At 48.0% G+C, this 18,059-nt stretch overlaps 2 protein-coding genes across 4 annotated transcripts in view; one reads left to right on the forward strand and one right to left on the reverse strand.

Moving 5' to 3' along the window:
• The window catches only part of BLK (BLK proto-oncogene, Src family tyrosine kinase), a 37,970-nt gene extending 37,172 nt beyond the window's left edge, over positions 1-798 (forward strand). Inside the window, exon 13 of the mRNA XM_051614434.1 lies at positions 43-798. Coding sequence (XP_051470394.1) covers positions 43-251 — 209 coding nt within the window. The 3' untranslated portion in view covers positions 252-798. The remainder of the gene's footprint in view (positions 1-42) is intronic.
• LOC127382597 (gallinacin-13-like) overlaps positions 1-18,059 on the reverse strand; it is a 592,294-nt gene that overhangs the window by 430,059 nt on the left and 144,176 nt on the right. The gene's annotated exons all lie outside the window — the stretch shown is intronic.

Here is an 18,059-nt window from a genome sequence, read left to right on the forward strand (position 1 = left end):
CAGGGTGCTGAATGTCTCCTGTTGGGTTGTGTTTCCCTGCAGGAATGACCAACCCTGAGGTGATTCGCAACCTGGAGCGGGGCTATCGCATGCCCTGCCCGGACATGTGCCCCGCTGAACTCTACAACATCATCCTGAAATGCTGGCGGAACAAACCAGAGGATCGCCCGACCTTCGAGTACCTGCAGTCGGTTCTTGAGGACTTCTACACTGCCACGGAGAAGCAGTACGAGGCAGAACCTGAGCAGTGAAGCCACAGTCTGCCTGGGGACAGATCTGGAGGAAAACCACTGCCCTGCACAGCTCTGCGATGGCTCATCTCAGGCCTCTGCCTTCCTCTTGTGTGCCACCATGATGGCAGGATGGAGATGGGGAACAAGGAGGGACACAAGGAAGGTTGGTACTGCCAGCTCTGTGCTTATCACGGAGACTAAAGAGGTGGCTGAGAACTGGCACAGCTCCTTCCTCATCCACCTTGGAGGTCTGAACCCACTTCGCAGACATAGTTTCTGCCATGAAGGACAGCAGGACTCCTTTGTGACCCATCCAGAGAAAGAAAATCCCCTCAGCCCTGCAACTGCAGCCCTGGGAAGAGGGCATCATGGCCAAGGTGGTGGTATGGAGAAAGCACAACCTCTCCCCCTCATCTGGTGCCACTGCCAGCAATACTACCGCTCCCCTCGTGCCACAGGCAGGGATGGGAAAATGTTCTGTCTGCACCTCCTTGGGCCACTCCAGACCCCTAAGCTCTGGATCAATCTCTCCAGGTGGTGCCACCCCCCTTGTCCCAAATCAATAATAAAGAACTGGATATGACTATTTCTCGTTTTTTATTCAGGTGTCAGGATGAGAACTGGGGGCTGCATTTCCCACGTCCACCCCCCCAGCCCATGGAGAAGAAGGGGAGAGGTCATGGAGCTCCCGGGGCAGCTCAGGGTGATGCTGGGATGGAAAAGGGGAATGCTGCACCTCAAATCTTGTGTTCCATATTCTCATAACAAGAAGGACATTGAGGGGCTAAAGTGTGTCCAGAGAAGGGCAAGGGAGCTGGGAAAGGGTCTGGAGCACAAGTGTGATGAGGACCAGCTGAGGGAACTGGGGATGTTCAGCCTGGGGAAAAGGAGGCTGAGGGGAGACCTTCTCACACTCTACAACCCCCTGAAAGGAGGTTGGAGCAACGGAGGGTCAGTCTCTCCTCCCAGGTAATGAGCAGTAGGACAAGAAGAAACAGCCTCAAGTTGTGCCAGGGGGAGGATTAGATTGGATAGTAGGAAAAATTCCTTCCCCATAAAGGTTGTCAGGCCCTGGCCCAGGCTGCCCAGGGCAGGGGTGGAGGGATTTGAAAGCCGTGTAGCTGTGGTGCTGAGGGACATGGTTTAGTGGTGGCCTTAGCAGTGCCGGGGTAACGGTTGGACTTGGTGATCTTAAAGGTCTTTTCCAACCAAAACGACTCTGTGGTTCCGTGCCCGGGATGCAGCCCGGAGGGTGTTCGTGGTGTGGCCACGAGATGTCCCTCCGACCCCGCAAATCCTGGTGGCACCTGACGCCCCGCTGGTGGTGTAGGGAGTTGAAAATAGATACACTGAAATACCTCCCAACTCAAAAATGCACTCAGTGCTTTGCTGAGCCCTTCACTGCACAAGGTCCTGATGCAGCATCGAGGCATCATGCCAGCCCCATGGCAGGTCCCGCTCCATGCCCAGCACCAGGAGGGTTCAGATGCCCTTTCCCTGTTCTCTGGGGCAGCTCTGACCTACAGCTCTGATAGGAATGTCCACCTTAGGCTGCAGGGTGGTCTCTGATCAGCAGTTGCACTGGGCTGAGGGGTGGTGGATGAAGAAATAAGGCACACTGATGGGGTGTTAGGACCTGGTGTGAGCATCAAGCTGGGACTCTCCTTCGGGTTATGATGCTGAGCAGCATCTCTCTGGGGTGCTTGGTCTGCAGTTTGTGAAGCAGATTTTGAGTCCTTCTGTAGAAGGTGATTTACATAAGTAAGAACAGAGACGACCCCTGTGTGCCAGAAAAATACCTGATGGTCACCGAGACGTGACACAGAGATATCTGTGCACACCACTGCTTCAAGAGAGCCTAGGAGGAGAAAGGAGTGGGAAGATTCATAACACATTTATATGGACAACTGGGCTATCAGCAACTACATTCAGTCCAAGGCCTTGATCTTCAGTCCCATGATGCCCCTGTCTGCCATCAAAAGTCATCCTCCAATTCAGCACTAACATCTGGGGAGCAGTCGTGGCCAAGGCCTGGACACAGTTAGGCAGGTCTCTTCAACAAATCCTTAGAAAAACTCCTCTCCTTCCCAACCTGGTTCCTGGACCCTGTGAGACCAGTAGGTCCTAGCACTAGCTCAGGGTGGAACAGGCTTGGTCCACTTGTTTCATGGTTCCAAGGAGCAAGTTGTTTTTTCCATAATTGTACAAAGCCCATTTTAAACAAGAAGAATTTATTAGTAATTTATTCAATATTTTCACTGGATTTGAAGAAATAATCTTTCCCCCAGATTGGTCTTTGACAATAACCAGGAACTTCATGCAGACCTAGGAGATCTCTGTTAGTGAGATGACACACTGCAAACAAGTACAGATGAAAGATTTATGATGCCTTGGCTGCAAATATTTTATTGAACTGAAAACTGTGGATCATCTGTGCTAAAACAAACCAGGAAGAAGAGGTACATGGTTTCTGCTGAGCACTTGTGCATTGCTTTATCGCCCAAGGCCAAAGAGTCAAGTATTGTAGCTCAATTTAGAAAGGAAATGGATATTTTTATGGCCAATAGCAACACATGGCCAAGCTCAGGGTGAACATAACAAAGAGACTCTAAGCTCTGCTTCCTCTGCACTGGACACCACAGGGTTTTTATTCATGCTGTCCAAATGCATGTGGAATTTTGCTCCTTGCCAGGCCTGTGACGAATAGCTGGGGCAGACAGTCACCTGGCTGCACAGTCACACATGCTTCCACCACTGTAGAAGGCACTGACCATTCTTCTTTTGCTTCAGGACTTGGGGCTATGTCACCAACTTGAGTCTCTGCAGTTGGAGAAGGGAGACTGTGACCCCCATGAGCAGCCGTGGTTTCATGCAACAGCCACCAAAACTACTGGGAAATGGACCCCACGGCTCCACCCCAGCAGAGGTCATTCAGTTGCAGAGAAAAGGACCTGCACTCCGCTCTGCCTCCTGGACGTGTACATCAGGGAGCTCAGCCAAAAACACAGGTGAGAAGTGAGATGTATTTCTCAATTCCCCACCTAACAGATGTGGAAATATCCCCGTGGCTGCAGTGCAAAACCTCTCCCAGGCAATATCTGTGCACGCTGACATCTTAGCAAAGCATTTGGAAACCTGGAGCCATGGGCATGACACAAGTATGGAAAAATCAGAAGAAGATCAGAGGAGAGTGGTGGGAGTGAGAGAGAGAGCAAAGGACAAGCAGTGAGAGGGCAGGGCTGTGGGGAGAGCAGCAGGGAGGAAATTGGATAGCTTCTCTGATGTCTAGTGAGGTGTGAAATACAGATGAGGCTCATCCATAACCCAGACATTCACAGCAATGTGGATTTTCTCATGTCTAATAAAAGATTAAGCACACAACGGTCTTTCCTGAATGTCTTTAAGAAGCTGGGTTAAAATCAGACTAAGACAAGATTAACCAAGTTGGAAAAGCACAGGAGAGTGGAGGAGGAGATGCATGTCCCTACCCAGGGGATAAAGGCCTAGGCCTTCTCAAGGAAGGCTCCTCTACCCTGTTCTCTACACTCCATGCTGTGTTAACACCCTGAACTGCCTGACCAGCACGACCCTGTGCGTGCAGAACTCAGCCAGGGAAGGGATGAAGAAGAAAAGTTCATTACATTTCCAGATCTCCGGCTAATGGGGGAACTGGTTCCCTGTTGGGGAAAGAGGGTGCCCAGCAGAGAGAGAGGTCTGCCTCTACTTTCAGAGGCTGCAGCTGTACCCTGAAACGATGAGTTGGGTTTGTTCAGCTGGTGTAAAGCAAAGGCAAAGTAGCTAGGTATTTGACACTGTCTCCCACAGCATCCTCGTGGATAAACTGAGGAAGTGTGCTCTTGATGGTCAGGTGGTGAGGTGGATCATGAACTGGTTGAAAGGAAGAAGTCAGAGAGTTGTGGTCAATGGGACAAAATCTAGTTGGAGGTCTGTGACTAGTGGAGTCCCCTGCCATGGGCAGGGACACTTCCCACTAGACCAGCTTGCTCCAAGCCCCATTCAACCTAGGCTAGAACACCTCCAGGGTTGGGGCAGGCACAGCTTCTCTGGGCAAACTTTGCCAGTGTCTCACCACCCTCACAGCAAAAAATTTCTTCCTAACATCTAACCTAGATCTCCCCTCTTCTAGTTTAAACCACTGCCCCTTGTCCCCTCACTCCATGCCCTTGTAAAAAATCCCTCCCCAGCTTTCTTGTAGCCCCTTCAGTTACTGGAAGGTGCTTTAAGGTCTCCTGGGATTCTTCTCTTCTCCAGGCTGAACAGCCCCAACTCTCTCAGCCTGTCTCCCTAGCAGAGGTGCTCCAGCCCTCTGATCATCTCTGTGGCCCATATGCACCAAAATTTGGTCCGAAGGAGGAACAGCATCCTTGTCTCCCTGATGAGCCAGTGTGGGACAACCAGTCAGGACACCTCCTCCAGGTTGAACTCAGTCCTGACCTGGAATGTCAATGCATGAGCTGCTGGTAGCTGATCTAGGCAACCGAGTGATGACAGAAAAAATTAAAATCCAGTGCATCTTGCTAGGATTAACAAAGTACCTTTGTGCTGGGCAGCTGTGAATGAAAATCACTGTGGTGGCACTGTTTGAGAGAGGATATTCTTCAAATATGGCAATGTCTCCAGAACTAGGAAGAAGCCAAGAAAGCCTGCTGCAACACCCAAGCTTTTCCTTATCACCACAGGCCACTTGAACATGTTTGGATAAAGCTAAGTTCTTCACTTGAGTTGCAGCTGTTGGGCAGACCCTTGAGATTGACAAACAGTTAACCATAAAAATGGGGTAGGAGAGATTCATACCAAAGAAGCTACGGAATTGGTGGACTTCTTGGGTCAAGACCACAGACCTTCCCACTGACCCCAACATGCATAGCCTGCTACTTTCCCCTGACCCACAAGCTTGGAGTCCCAAGAAGGACCCCTGCTCATCTACAGGGATATGTTAGGAAGAGTGAAGACTGGAGCTATATGGGGCAGTGATCATCACAAAGAGGACATCCCTCTTGAGAAAAGGCAGAACATTGAGCACCAACAAAAGGGATAATCCTTGACTAGGGCGTGAGCTTTTGCAAGCAGAGGGATGTTCAGCTGCTCTGAACAGGTAAATGTGAGAGCCTTTGTCCCACATTTTCTTACCCAGATCAAACTTTCAGAACAACTGATCTGTCCTGTCCAAGAGTTTAGAAATTAATATCACAACAAGTCCTTTTGCACTTAAAATTGGACCTTGCCTTACAGTGAAATGTGCTCCAACCTTCTTTCTCTACCAGCTCCTTGCCTTTGCCATCTTCAGCAGAGAATCATAGAATAGTTTTGGTTGGAAAATACCTTCAAGATCATCAAGTCCAACCATAATTACCATCTATATTCCACCAAGGACCTTGAGAGTCTTCCTTCTGCAGGACAAACACTGCTAGAGCTGTTCTGGGTCATTTTGACTCTGTAGTACCTTAAACTTAGGAGGCCACTCATTATAGTTGTGCTGGAAAACAAAAAAGTACCTGGTGTGTCTTTGGACACTGAAGCTGGCTGGTCTAGTATGGTCATGTCCATACTATTAAATTCTCTTTGCCTCCAGAACAAAGGTGGACATATCACATCCAACATTTTGGGAATGGTCCCTGCTGTGTACTATCTGCAGGACTATGCCCAGAGATTGTTTGAGTCCATGCCAGTTGAGCTGGGCCAAGCTGATGCTAGGAGTAAGTTCACAATTTAGGACTGCAGATGGTCAAGTTGCTGGCTGTGTTGAATTTACTAGTACAGATACATCTAAGCCCAGTTTTGCCTGAAATCATCAACGGTGGTTTTCATCTGGTGGACAAAGTCTCCTCACCCCATGGACCAACACCGCAGAGGAGGTTAATCAGCCCAACTGGACAGACTGCAATAAAGCACCTTTGCCATCTATTGACTGGTAATCATTTTGCCAGGTGTTTAGATGATCATCTAGGTTCCCAGCCCTGGAGCTATATGGGCCAGGAGCCCCCTGTGTAGACTGTATCTCTAGATCTCCTCTCCTGAAGCTGCGCAGGATCGCCACACAGCTCACGTCGCACTGTAGGTGGTCCTCCAGCCCCACCGCATGGTCGCTTCCCTCTGATAACTCCAAGGTCTTAAAGGTCAATCCAAGGGCAGTGGGTGGACATGTATCAACCAGCTTCGACATGCTGCACTCCAGGAGTAGCTGTGTTTAGACCCAGCAACTCTCTGATCTTCAATAACCTGGCAGCAGCTTGTAAACAGTGAGCTTGACGTGATAGCATCCTCAGTGAGCGATTTACACCCTCCCCCCTCAGTCCCCATCCCCTCTTTTCTCCTGCAGCATTGGAAGCCTGAGGGAGAGGCTTGCTCAGAGCCAAAATTGCTGAGAAAGGCTGAACTTGTGGCTAAGTGTCAGCTATGGTGGGTTGGGGAGTGGGGAAGGCTGAGGAGGTGGGAGCACTAATGTGTGTTTGCCCTCTACATGCACAGCTTCATGTGTGGGGTGCAAAAGAAGCACTTACAGGTGTCTCTAAACCAGTGCCTTGGTTTTTCTCTTATGCATTTGGTCTAAAAAGAGGGGGATGGTGGAAGACTGTCAAGCCTTCAATGTGTGTATGTACAGCACATACACAGCAGTGTGTGTTGGGTGTATATTCATGCTTCTTTCTGTTCCTCACTACAAGAAGGACATTGAGGGGCTGGAGCGTGTCCAGAGAAGGGCAACAAAGCTGGGGAAGGGGATGGAGCACAAGTCTGATGAGGAGCAGCTGAGGGAACTGGGGGTGTTCAGTCTGGAGAAAAGGAAGCTGAAGGGAGACCTTCTTTCCCCCTACAACTCCCTGAAAGGAGGTTGGAATGAAGAGGGGGTTTGTCTCTTCTCCCAAGTAACAAGCAGTAGAACAAGTGGAAAGAGCCTCAAGTGCCAGGGGAGGATTAGATTGGATATTAGGAAAAATATATTCCCCAAATGGGTTGTCAGGCACTGGCACAGGCTGCCCAGGGCAGTGGTGGAGTCACCTTCCCTGGAAGGATTTCAAAGCTATGTAGATGTAGTGCTGAGGGTTTAGTGGTCACCCTGCCAGTGCTGGGTAAACAGTTGGACTCAATGATCTTACAGGTCTTTCCCAACCAAAATTATTCTGTGATTCCATGTACCTGTAACATCCTAGCCCAAATATATGACCTGCCAATCTAAAGCTATTTGTTGGGATAAAAGCAACACCCACCAGGCTGATGGTCAGAACATGCCTCCTGTTTCACAGCCTCAGCTGCTGGTACACAAGTGAGGACTGTCCGAGCCCTGGGGATGAACTCTGTTTTACTCAGAGAGTTTCTCAGAGCCTTGTCACCCCTGGATGCAAAAGGATGGGCTATGAGGATCGTTCAGTGCAGGGGAAATGCCCAACCAATGTCCCCTCTGAAGCAGGAGGAGCTCACAGAAATGAACAGAGGGAAAAGGAACCACCCTGTTGCTTTGTTTTATACAGAACATGGAAAAACCCCTTTGAATCTCCATCTCCAAATTGTCTCCCCTGCTTAGTCTGGAGCAGGTCTGGCTTGGCCTGGCTAGTAGTGACCCAGATGAGTCCCAGGCATGGTTTGAAGGTTATCATGGGCCCGGGGCCATTCCTAACAGTCATTCTGAATGTGGCCATCCTTTCGTGCAGGTGAGGAGACCTTAGTGGGATGTATCCAATTCGTGCTGGTCTCCCTGCCTGCAGGACCAGAGAGTGAATGCATACCCTGTCTTCCCGTTTGTCTCCATGTGGGAAGAAACTGAAGCAGGAGAAATCAAAGGGCTCCCCAGCCAAGTGCCCCCCTTTGCTTTTTCCTGAGCAAAGCAGGAGGTGAAGGCCACGGGACAGAGCCCAGCTGTGCCGGGTATTACAACGCTGTCTCCAATGAAATCCCAGCCGCCAGGCCCGCTCCTCCTCCTCTTCCTTCTCCTCCTACTTTTGCTTGGAGTAGGACTGCAAAACAAGCCAACCGCATCCTCGCTCGCTCTGGAGCCTTTTCCCTGTGCTCAAGGTAACAGTCGGTGCCCATCTGTGCCTCGGCCCCCCTGCCCACCCCTCGCCTCCCCACGGGAATGTTCTGTACCCAGGAGCAGGAGCGTCACGGGGGAGCTGCCTGCGTCAGGCTCTCCTGCCGCGGGGACCTTGACTTCTGCTTCTGAACAGAAAGGACAGCAAGGGCCGCATTTGCAGACACGCATGCAAGAACAGATCTAGGGTGCAGGATCAAAGAACCACAGACTGGTTGGGGTTGGAGGGACCTCAAAGATCATCAAGTCCCAACTCCCCTGCCATGGGCAGGGACACATCCCCTAGACCAGGTTGCTCCAAGCCGCATCCAACCTGGCCTTTAACACTTCCAGGGATGGGGCAGCCACAGCTTCCCTGGGCAACCTGGGCCAGGGTCTCACCACCCTTACAGGAAAGAATTTCTTCATAATAGCTCATCTCAGTCTACCCTTTGCCAGTTTGAAACCATTCCCCCTCATCTTATCACTCCACGTGCTTGTAAAAAATCCCTCCCCAGCTTTCCTGTAACCCCATCAGGTACTGGAAGGTGCTCTAAGGTCTCTCCAGAGCCTTCTCTTCTCCAGGCTGAACAACCTCAGCTCTCTCAGCCTTATTTAAGGTCTTGCCATTATAAGATCAGATTTTCTTGCTGGCCACATAAGCATCCCTTCTGTTTTCACATTAATTGTAAACCCACTGTGACCTGGGATCCTGTCACATCATGAGGAAAGGATTTCCCCTGGTTCACAGCCTCAAATGCCTGTTGATGTTAATAGCCTGCACCTGAGTGAGGAAAAGGAAACATTAAGGTCCTCCAATGCCTGCAGACCAGGTGCAGAAGCACACTTGAACTTGCAGACACTATCCATAGGACTACGCCTCAGCTTTTGCTGCAGCCCAGCCAGAAGCCCCTCACCAGTACTGATGGGGGGAAAAAAAATAGGGCTTTTCCATCTTGAAGGGAAGCCAGGTCTTAGCCAGAGAAAGGCCTCTCCTTCCCTGGTCATCCACTGGCCACAGCCATCTGAGAGGAGCTTGTGACACCTTCTCATGCCTCTTCTCCATCAGTCTTTTATCTGAGATTCAACATCAGTAAGGTCCTGAGGTATCACTTGGCAGGGCTGTCACTTCCTACCTCCTCCCTACATGAACAGGAGCCTCAGAGCTGCTGGCAGCAGGGCAAACATTTTAACATGTGTCCCTGAGAAGAAAACTTGAGGCACCAGGAAACACTGCAGTATCTCAGAGACAAGGCAGGATCTTGGTGGATCACCAAGACACATCTCAGGCCTTAAAATCACCTATGCCCTGTGCTCCCACCAGCAGTCTTCAGGAAGCTCCCACCTTACCAAGTCCCCCTCGGCCATTTATCAGACACACCATGGAGAAGACTGGATTTTAGGGTTCCCTATATCCATCTACAACATTCCCAGCACAGTGAAGCTCCAAAATCACCTACACCCCCCAGCCAGGTACTCTGCAACTAAGCACTCAGTCTTCTGAGGCTCTTAACACAACATTTGGTCCACACTCAAGACGGAAATAAAGATGTTTTGGTGAAATGCAATGTCTGACCTGCCCACGGATGCTTCTTTCTGTTCACTCCTGTTGTTTCAGGAGATGTCTTCTTATCTGTCAGGCTTGTGAGCTGCCTTTTCTCAATACAAGAGAGGTTGGCTGCTGAGCTGCTGAACGGATATGGGTAGGCAAGGCACTGTTTGGCAGGGAGAGTTGATATTAACTGCTCAGACTATTTAAAAAGAATGATTTAATCAGCCGAGCTATTTCTGCCCAGCTCCATGCACGGTACATTTGGCAGTTTGCTGGAATTGGACCAGGGTCTTTTATCTAGAGGAGAGAAGGGAAGGAAAGGGCAAAGCAGATGAGGGTGCAGATGAAAAAAAATTAGAGTTTCCAAGGCTCTTCCATAAAGCAAAGCAAGGAAGAGAAAACAGAGTTAAAAATAATATCATGGCATGTTCTGGGCAGAGATACCAGCGTCCTAGGAAAAATACACACTTTTACTTTTTGCCAAGAGGGAAGTAAAAGGGAGGATGAGGGAGGATGCTGAGGTTGTTCTTTGATTTGAAAATGAAGCAAGGCCAAAGAGCAGAGCTGGTCCCTGGGATTTTTCAGCAGAATCTGCGTTTTATAGCTAAAGCAAGCTGGGCTTGAAAGCTGCCAAGTGCAGAAATTTGCTCCTAGGGAGAAAGGCCAGACCCGTCAACATGGGGTGTTGTGCTACCAAATGCTGCTCAAATACTGTTGGAAAGAAAACTGTGCAAATCCTTGGATGGGGGTGAATGGAGCTAGTGTGAGCTCTGATTTTTGCTCTAAGTGGTCATTGGTTCAGACCCTTTTTCTGGTGAAACCAGTTGTCACCATACAAGCATGAAGGGCCAATCTAATCTGAAAATTAAGTACTAACTCTCTGTCATGTGAGAGGGAGTTAGGTACATGCATTCCTTCAAGAAGCTAACCATAAAGGCTTGTCTGGGAAGATTTTTGTACCATTTTAACTTTATCTCTTCCAAACAGCTCTGGGTTTTGTCTGAGCTTGCCAATTTTTTCATGACAATCATTAATTTAATAAAAAATGCAGGTTTTGGCAGATGAAGTCTCTTTGTAAGTTCAGGCCAAATTTGGCAAACTGTTTCAACCAAAAAAAAATTAAATAATGGTGAAAACTTAGAGACATTTTGCCTTGAGTTTCAAAATGAAATTTCTTGCCTTTTCTTTCTTGTGCAATGGTTTCACCTTGAAATGAAGCTGTGATCTCCTTATTCAAGTTCTTGTGAGAATAAGTAATAAAAGAAGATAAAATGAAACATTTAGCATAATTTCATTTGCCTGAAAAGAATGAGCTGAATTATTTGTGGGGGGAGGAAAAGATTTGTCCCCCAGATCAGAAGTCCATTTCTTCCTCATCTTCATCAGCTTTACCTGGATGAGGATGCCAGGACATAATATTGCTAAACAGGCAAAAAAGCAAATAACTACATAAAAAATCAGCTAAGCTGCAGCTTAAACCTCTGAACAAAACAGACTGAAGGAGAGAGAGTCCAGTTGTGCCAGTATAAATTGCCAGGAAGAGGCCCAGTGTCTTAAAATTCGGGAGGTTCCTTCTAGCTTCAGGTTTTACTTGGAGGAAGTGAAAAATCCCCCATGGCTGCTGGAAGCTACCATGTTGATTCCATCATGGGGACACAGAACAGCTGAGCAACTCATGATAATGCAGGGACTAAAAGCCAAGCTTCCCATGGTGGACATCAATTCCTGAATCCTGGATCACTCTACTCACTTTTTTCCTTGTGTAGCAAGGATACAAATTGCAGCACGTATCCCCAGCCTCATTTCCTAAGTGCCACCACGAGTCTGACTTGCTCCAGCAGTTCCTAAACTCTGCTTTGAGAAGAAACTAAAACTTTCTCATCTTTTCCCCCTGTTATAGTTTCAGCTAAGTCCTAATGATCTTAATTGAATGACTTTGTAGTTGAACCACACAGCTTCCAGGGCATTTTAAGGAAGCCAGTAGCTTCCAGAGGATGCTAAAAGCACTGTTTCTCCAACATGGTCTCCAGCATGACCTCCAGCAGGTCATGATAGACACATGCATAGGTCTATCAGAAGGAATTGTCCCATAATTCAGGATATAGGTCAGTGACATTTTCTCCAATGAGAAAGCTGGTTTAGGAGCATCAAGGAATGGTATAAAGAAAACAGGGGAAGTGAAGATCCTCATCCTGTTTTTTTGAGTGCAGACCTTTTCTTATTTTTTCTTTTTCTTTTTCATTTTTTTTCTTTTTCTTTCTCTTTTTCCTTTTATTTTTCCTTTCCTTTTCTTTTCCTTCTCCTTCTCCTTCTCCTCCTTCTCCTTCTCCTTCTCCTTCTCCTTCTCCTTTTCTCCTTTTCTCCTTCTCCTTCTCCTTCTTCTCCTTTTCTCCTTCTACTTCTCCTTCTCCTTCTCCTTTTCCTTCTTTTTTTTGCTTTTTGTTACTCCTAACCATTCCAATGACCTGGAACAGCACCAGAAATTTTGTCATCAAAGTAACTGCAGGTTTGGCAGCCTGAGGCACAGACCTGTGGGGCATTGCTAGGGCTGGACACCCTTAAACTGACTTTGCATCCACAGGGAGTAAAACTTGGATCTAGACCCTTAGTTCCTGGATGACTGTGATTATAACCATCTGTAAAACATTGTTGATGTTTACCAGAAGAACATGTGGAAGAGCATCTACACTTCCATTCCTTTCTCTTCTGCAAATGTGGTTGCTCAGGAAAATCTACCGCTTTGGACTGATAGCTCCAGGTAGTCACAGAGTAGCTTTTGTTGGAGCTGCCCATGGGATCCAGGTGGCACATCTGCAGTTCTTTCACACATTAAATGCAAAGTCAGTTTGTCTCAGGTGTCCTGAAACATCCTGGACTGGAGCAGAGGCAAATTGGAAACACACAGGCAAAGTCAGGGTTTGTGACACCTTCCCATGTGCCATACCTCAGGTTCCTGAAGAAGCTATCAGATTAGCATGAACACTAGGAAGTTTTAAAAACATTACTAAATTCCAGGCATCTTTTCCCCTTCTAGGCAGTTTCAATTTTTTCTCCACAAAGGTAAGGACTAACATCTCTTGAATCTCAAAGTGTAAGCTCACAAGCTTGTGGTGAGGGGGCTTCAAGGACAGTTTGAATCAACGGTGGATTTGCAGCAAATCTGTGATGGGCAACATCACTTCAGGGCAGCTCCTGAGGCTGCTGGGGAGGAAAAGCAACTGGGGATGTGACCATGTCTCTGGCAGGAGTCAGACTCTGATCCCCTTTGTGATGCCTTCACCTCTTGTTCCTCCCACCCAATGAGCTCCGTTTCTAGTTGTCACAGGTGCTTGTTGTTTGTTTGTTGGTTTTGGGTTTTTTTTTTTTGTGGGTTGTGGTTTTTTTTTTGTTTTAGGAGTGTTAAAGGAACAATTAGCTCCTGTTTTGTTCTTGAGGGATAATGTTCACTGCAATCAACCCTTGGTCACAAGACACAGGAAGAGCAGTGAACGCTGGGGTAGATGAACAAAATTATGAAGTTAAAAATGCAGAGGGATTGCCAGGAAACACTCAGGATATCTGAAACACAGCAGGGGACACGAGATGGAAACAAGGTCTAACTTGGGGATTAACTATTCAATTTGCAATTTTTTATCCTCAAACCCTGCCTTGCCTTCTTTTTGGCCATTTTTAAAACCAGAACCTCTTTTTAGGTTCTGAGATACTTATGAATGTTTTCATATTTACTCCAGCCACCTACAGGAAAATGATCCTGCACAATTTACCTCCTGGCCAGAAACCAAAGGTGAGTGCAATCTGCACAGCAGGGATGTACACAGCTTCACCCAGCAGTCCCTGCCATCTAACTTGCTCAGAAAGGTTGTACTAGCCCCAGTGCTTCCCAGTCCATGTTCAGGGCCTTCCTCCAGCTAGAGGGAAGCTGACTTTCTCCTGGCAATTCAGGTCTTCACCATGGACCAAGTTTCCAAAGGCAGAGGGAGCTGCAGAATTCTATAATTCTATTCCATAGGTGGTGGACTTGGCAGTGCTGGATTAACAGTTGAACTTGATGATCTTAAAGGTCTTTTCCAATCAAAATGATTCTATAATCTTTAAAAAAAAGGACACAGTTGAGCACCAAAAATGTTTTCCAAAGTGTTATAGCAGGTTAGCTTTTGCTATGACCTTGCACCAGAATCTCAAACCACAGAGGATCATAGTGAGAGGGAGTCTGTGTCTACAGATGTATCTACAGTGACTGTCCACCATCATGCAGTAACATCATGACAAATGTACAGACAGCAGCAGGGTCCACCTGTACAGGAGAGCACCCATAAGATGACATGCACAGCCAGCCTTTCCTCCCCTCAGTTACCTTCACAGTCTATGAATGAGTTGTTGGGGGTTTTTAGGTGTCATTGGCCAACTTCAGCCAGAAGGCTGGAGAGGAGGTTGTGGCTCCTTCCAGGAAAACAGATAATTTCAGTCTCTAATTACTGAGCCTGAGAGGGGCTATGAACTGAAATCTCTCCTTTTCTTTCCCAAATTACCTATCTGTGGGGCTCTGCAGCCCTTTCCCTCCAGTGTCACAGAGAGAGTATCTACTCTGGAGCAGTTTTGGGAACCTGTTGGGGATAGGGACCTAAATGCTCTCTCTAGGAAATCCCCTAGTAAACTTTCAAGAGAGAATTTGCCCATTCCCAAAAGGAAGCATCTGAGACCAGCCAGCTCAGTGCACACAGGGTCAGGACTTGCAGCTGGGAGGAAGCTCTGGGCACCAGGTCCCTTTCACTTTGCTCTCAGATCACTCACCAGCAGGCCCTGAAAAGAGACTCAAGTCACTGCAAAGAGTCTCACTGATTTGGAGGCAGGCAATGGGGCAAAATCAGTGTTTGCTCATAAATCTGGGCAACATGTATATCACTTTAATTGATGTCGAACTTCCAGCCTGACATGCTTTATAAACCCTGGGCAGCTTTGATCTCCTTGTCTTTGCCTATAAATGCAAGGATTACAAAAACATTCCAAAAAAACAGCACCAAAAAATGTCTTTCACCGAGGTACTTTGCTCCAGCAGATAAGGCTAATAAGCCAAGAAAACCCCAGGTATTAGGAAATGAAGCTTTTCAGGAATATACTCCGGGGTGGAGAGAGGGGGGCCTAAACGTCTGAAGGATATTGATGGTTATGTTCTCCCTGTCATTACTTCACTATATTGTTTATATCCCTGGGATGTGGATAAAGGTAGCTGTCACTTCTGGCACCGCTCACTCCCCAGGAGATTACAGCGAACTGTGGCTGACACTGCCCAACCTTGTGCTGACTGACAGCCCCCCATGGCATGGTTACTGTCAGAGCCCTCAGAGGCCTGGGGGTGCCCGGGTCTGTGAGGCATGGGGAAAGGGAGAGGGGTTTCCAGAGAATGGTGGGCTCCTCTTGCTCTCCAGTGCATCCCCAAGCGGGAAGAGGCAGCTTCTCTCCATGCAGGGATTGACAGTGTTAGTGGAGTTGAGGGAAGGATTTTTACTGGCCCTTTTGTGGGTACAGGGTTCAAGTCCCCAATGCTGGGGTCCCTCTCAGGTGTTTTGGTGCTCTGCTCCCAGGTGATGCTCAGGGATGTTGATGGGATGATGTCTTGCAATGCCTCCACCCAGCAGGACAAGGGAAGTTTCTTTGCATGGAGAGAATAGGTGGAAACAGAGAAGGTAGGTGTGAAAACAGAGAAAGGGAAGCTGTATGACTTGGCATGCAAGTCAAGACTCAGTTGTGGATTAAGACTAACAAGCTTCTTCAGCTTAGTGTCTCCCTGAGAGATGTATTCCCTTTATATTCCCTTTATTCCCTGTGGTATCCTTAGGCAAGATTCAGCTGGCCAAACAGAGGCACTGGGAATATCTGATGGGACCTTGTCAACATGAGGTCAGAAGATACAGCACAAGACTCACACCCAGCTAAATGGCAGCAGGATCTCTGACTGCTATGACCTTAGACACCCATGTGAGAAGCAAATCCCACGCTGGCATTGACCAGAGCCACCAAAGTTAGTTACTCCACTCAGCAACAGAGACCTCAGCTTGGCCAGCTGGATGGCTGACTTGTGGACACCAAAATGTGGGTATCTTATGTCTGCAGACCAACAGCCTTCTTCAGCTTCCTTTCATAATGGGAACCACTCTTCCCAATCTCTGGGAAGCTGGGAAGTGTCTGAGCCTTTGGGGAGCTCTGTGGAGTTATGGCATTATCTTTGAAGTTAGCTATGGAGTTATCTCCTTGACACTGGGAAGGTCTCAGCCGGAGTGCTGGGCCCCCTCCTGGGCCCTGGGTTTCAAGGAAAAAAGGGGTCAGACTGGGGACAGCCCCAAAAAAATGCAAAGAGAATGACTAAAGGAGTAGAAATAACAGATTAAGGAGGAAGTGCTGAAATTGGTTAGTTTGCAGAGACACGTGAGGAGTGGCATTCCTTCAGGAAAGGTAAAAGAAGGGAGGGAGGAAGGGAAGAAAAGAGACTTTAAATGGCAAGAACAGGGAATCCTAGGAGGGAGAAACTGCCTGGGAGGATCAGCATCCTTCAGAACAGCCTCTGAGAAGGATGGAAATAAGTAGATATAGTTGACTCTGCCTTGCAGCAGGAGGATGGGTGAGATGCCCTCAAGGAGCCCCTTCTCATCCTGTAGTGCTTTGACCCTTGTCAGCTGGGGCTGTGGCAGCTGCCATATGATGTGACTTGCCCCAGGTCCCTCAGGATTCTTTGGGGTGGAGCAGGAAATGAGACCCATCTCTGTCAGTGCCCACACCAGTGTCTGGATGCAAGGCCACCCTCTGTATCTGCCTGCGTCTGTCAAACAAACTGATTAAGACATCTGAGAAAAGCAAAACCCAGGGGCTGTGACTGCCTTTTGATGGCATTACTTGGGTCCCACCTGGTGAACTCTAACAGGCTTTGTCAATGAAAATGAGGGGGCAGGGATTTCCAGCCTTGGCACACACAGCCTTGCCTGTACTATTCCAGGCTTTGCCATGTTTCTCCAGGACCTTTTCCCCTTTCTCACTTTGTAGGCCTTCATTTACACAAATAAACCCCCTGTAAACAAGATTTTGCACTCTCCTTCCTGTAAGACAGAGGAACATAGCTAAACTGCCCCCGTGAGGGGTTTGGATAGGAACATGGGTTTTAAAAAAAAGGAACCAGGCATTTACATAAATTAAATTACACTGTTAATTGACATGATTTAAGACCGCAGACCATCTAGATGAGACGTTAACTCTTCTGCTTCAGGGTTGAAAGCAAGATCCAGTTTTTACAAGTCCAGATAAGTCTTCTGTGAGAAATAGGAATTTGGCTTCTAAATCAATTAGGCCTGCCAGCTCTACAAAGGGGAATTATAACTGAGCACAGAATTAACCCTGGACCTTGCAAACTGTACGTCAAGCTGCTGAGCGCTGCCTCTCGCCTCTTTGCCTACTTGAGTCTCATGGCCCGAAGAGAGAAATTATTTGGAGTAATGTTGTCAGAGACCAAAGCAAATCTGATGCTCCCAGACGTGTGGAGGGCACAGGCCTTGACCTGTGACTGTAACCATCTGCAAAGGGAGGATCCACCCGTCGGAGCATGAGAGGAAATCAAAGTGTGCAACATCCTTGCTTTTCTGCTAACTGCCTCTTTGCTGCCTGCGTGAGGAGCCCTGGCAAAGACCAAGGTGGTTCTAAGACCCACCAGCCTGTGCCCATACAGTCCTGAGCACAGCTTTACACACATCATCTGTCCTCATAACAGATGGGGTTGGGACACTTCAGGAAGGTGTGTTGGAACCATTTTGTCTGCCAGACATCACGATCACAAAGACTGATGAAGGACAACACGGTGCAGTTTGTGTCTAAATGAATAAGCTTTTGAGTTTGTATTAAAGGAGTGGTGACCTTTTTTCTAGAACAAATTGCCACTCTGGCTTCAAGCCTGACTTTGGAGCCTCTTCTTCCCAGCCACATACACAAAACTTGGCCAGCTTGGGCCAGATATCCAGAGCCCAAGTCATCTCCTTTGACTTTAGCAGTTTGACTCAATTGCCCATGAGAAGACTTGGGGAGATATTTTACATGCCCTCAGCTTCCAGCAGCTCTTCAAGACCTGCACAGGTCTCCCACAGATTTGGTGTCTTTAAGGTCCTTTCCAACCCAAACCATTCTATTATTCTATGATCAACTCTCAAGCATCTCAGTGGGCACCAGGTCCCCACATATGTGCAGCTAAAAATTGACGTGTCCGTTCAATCTA

This window comes from Apus apus, chromosome 3 (assembly GCF_020740795.1).
Source record: "Apus apus isolate bApuApu2 chromosome 3, bApuApu2.pri.cur, whole genome shotgun sequence".
Lineage (NCBI taxonomy): Eukaryota > Metazoa > Chordata > Aves > Apodiformes > Apodidae > Apus > Apus apus.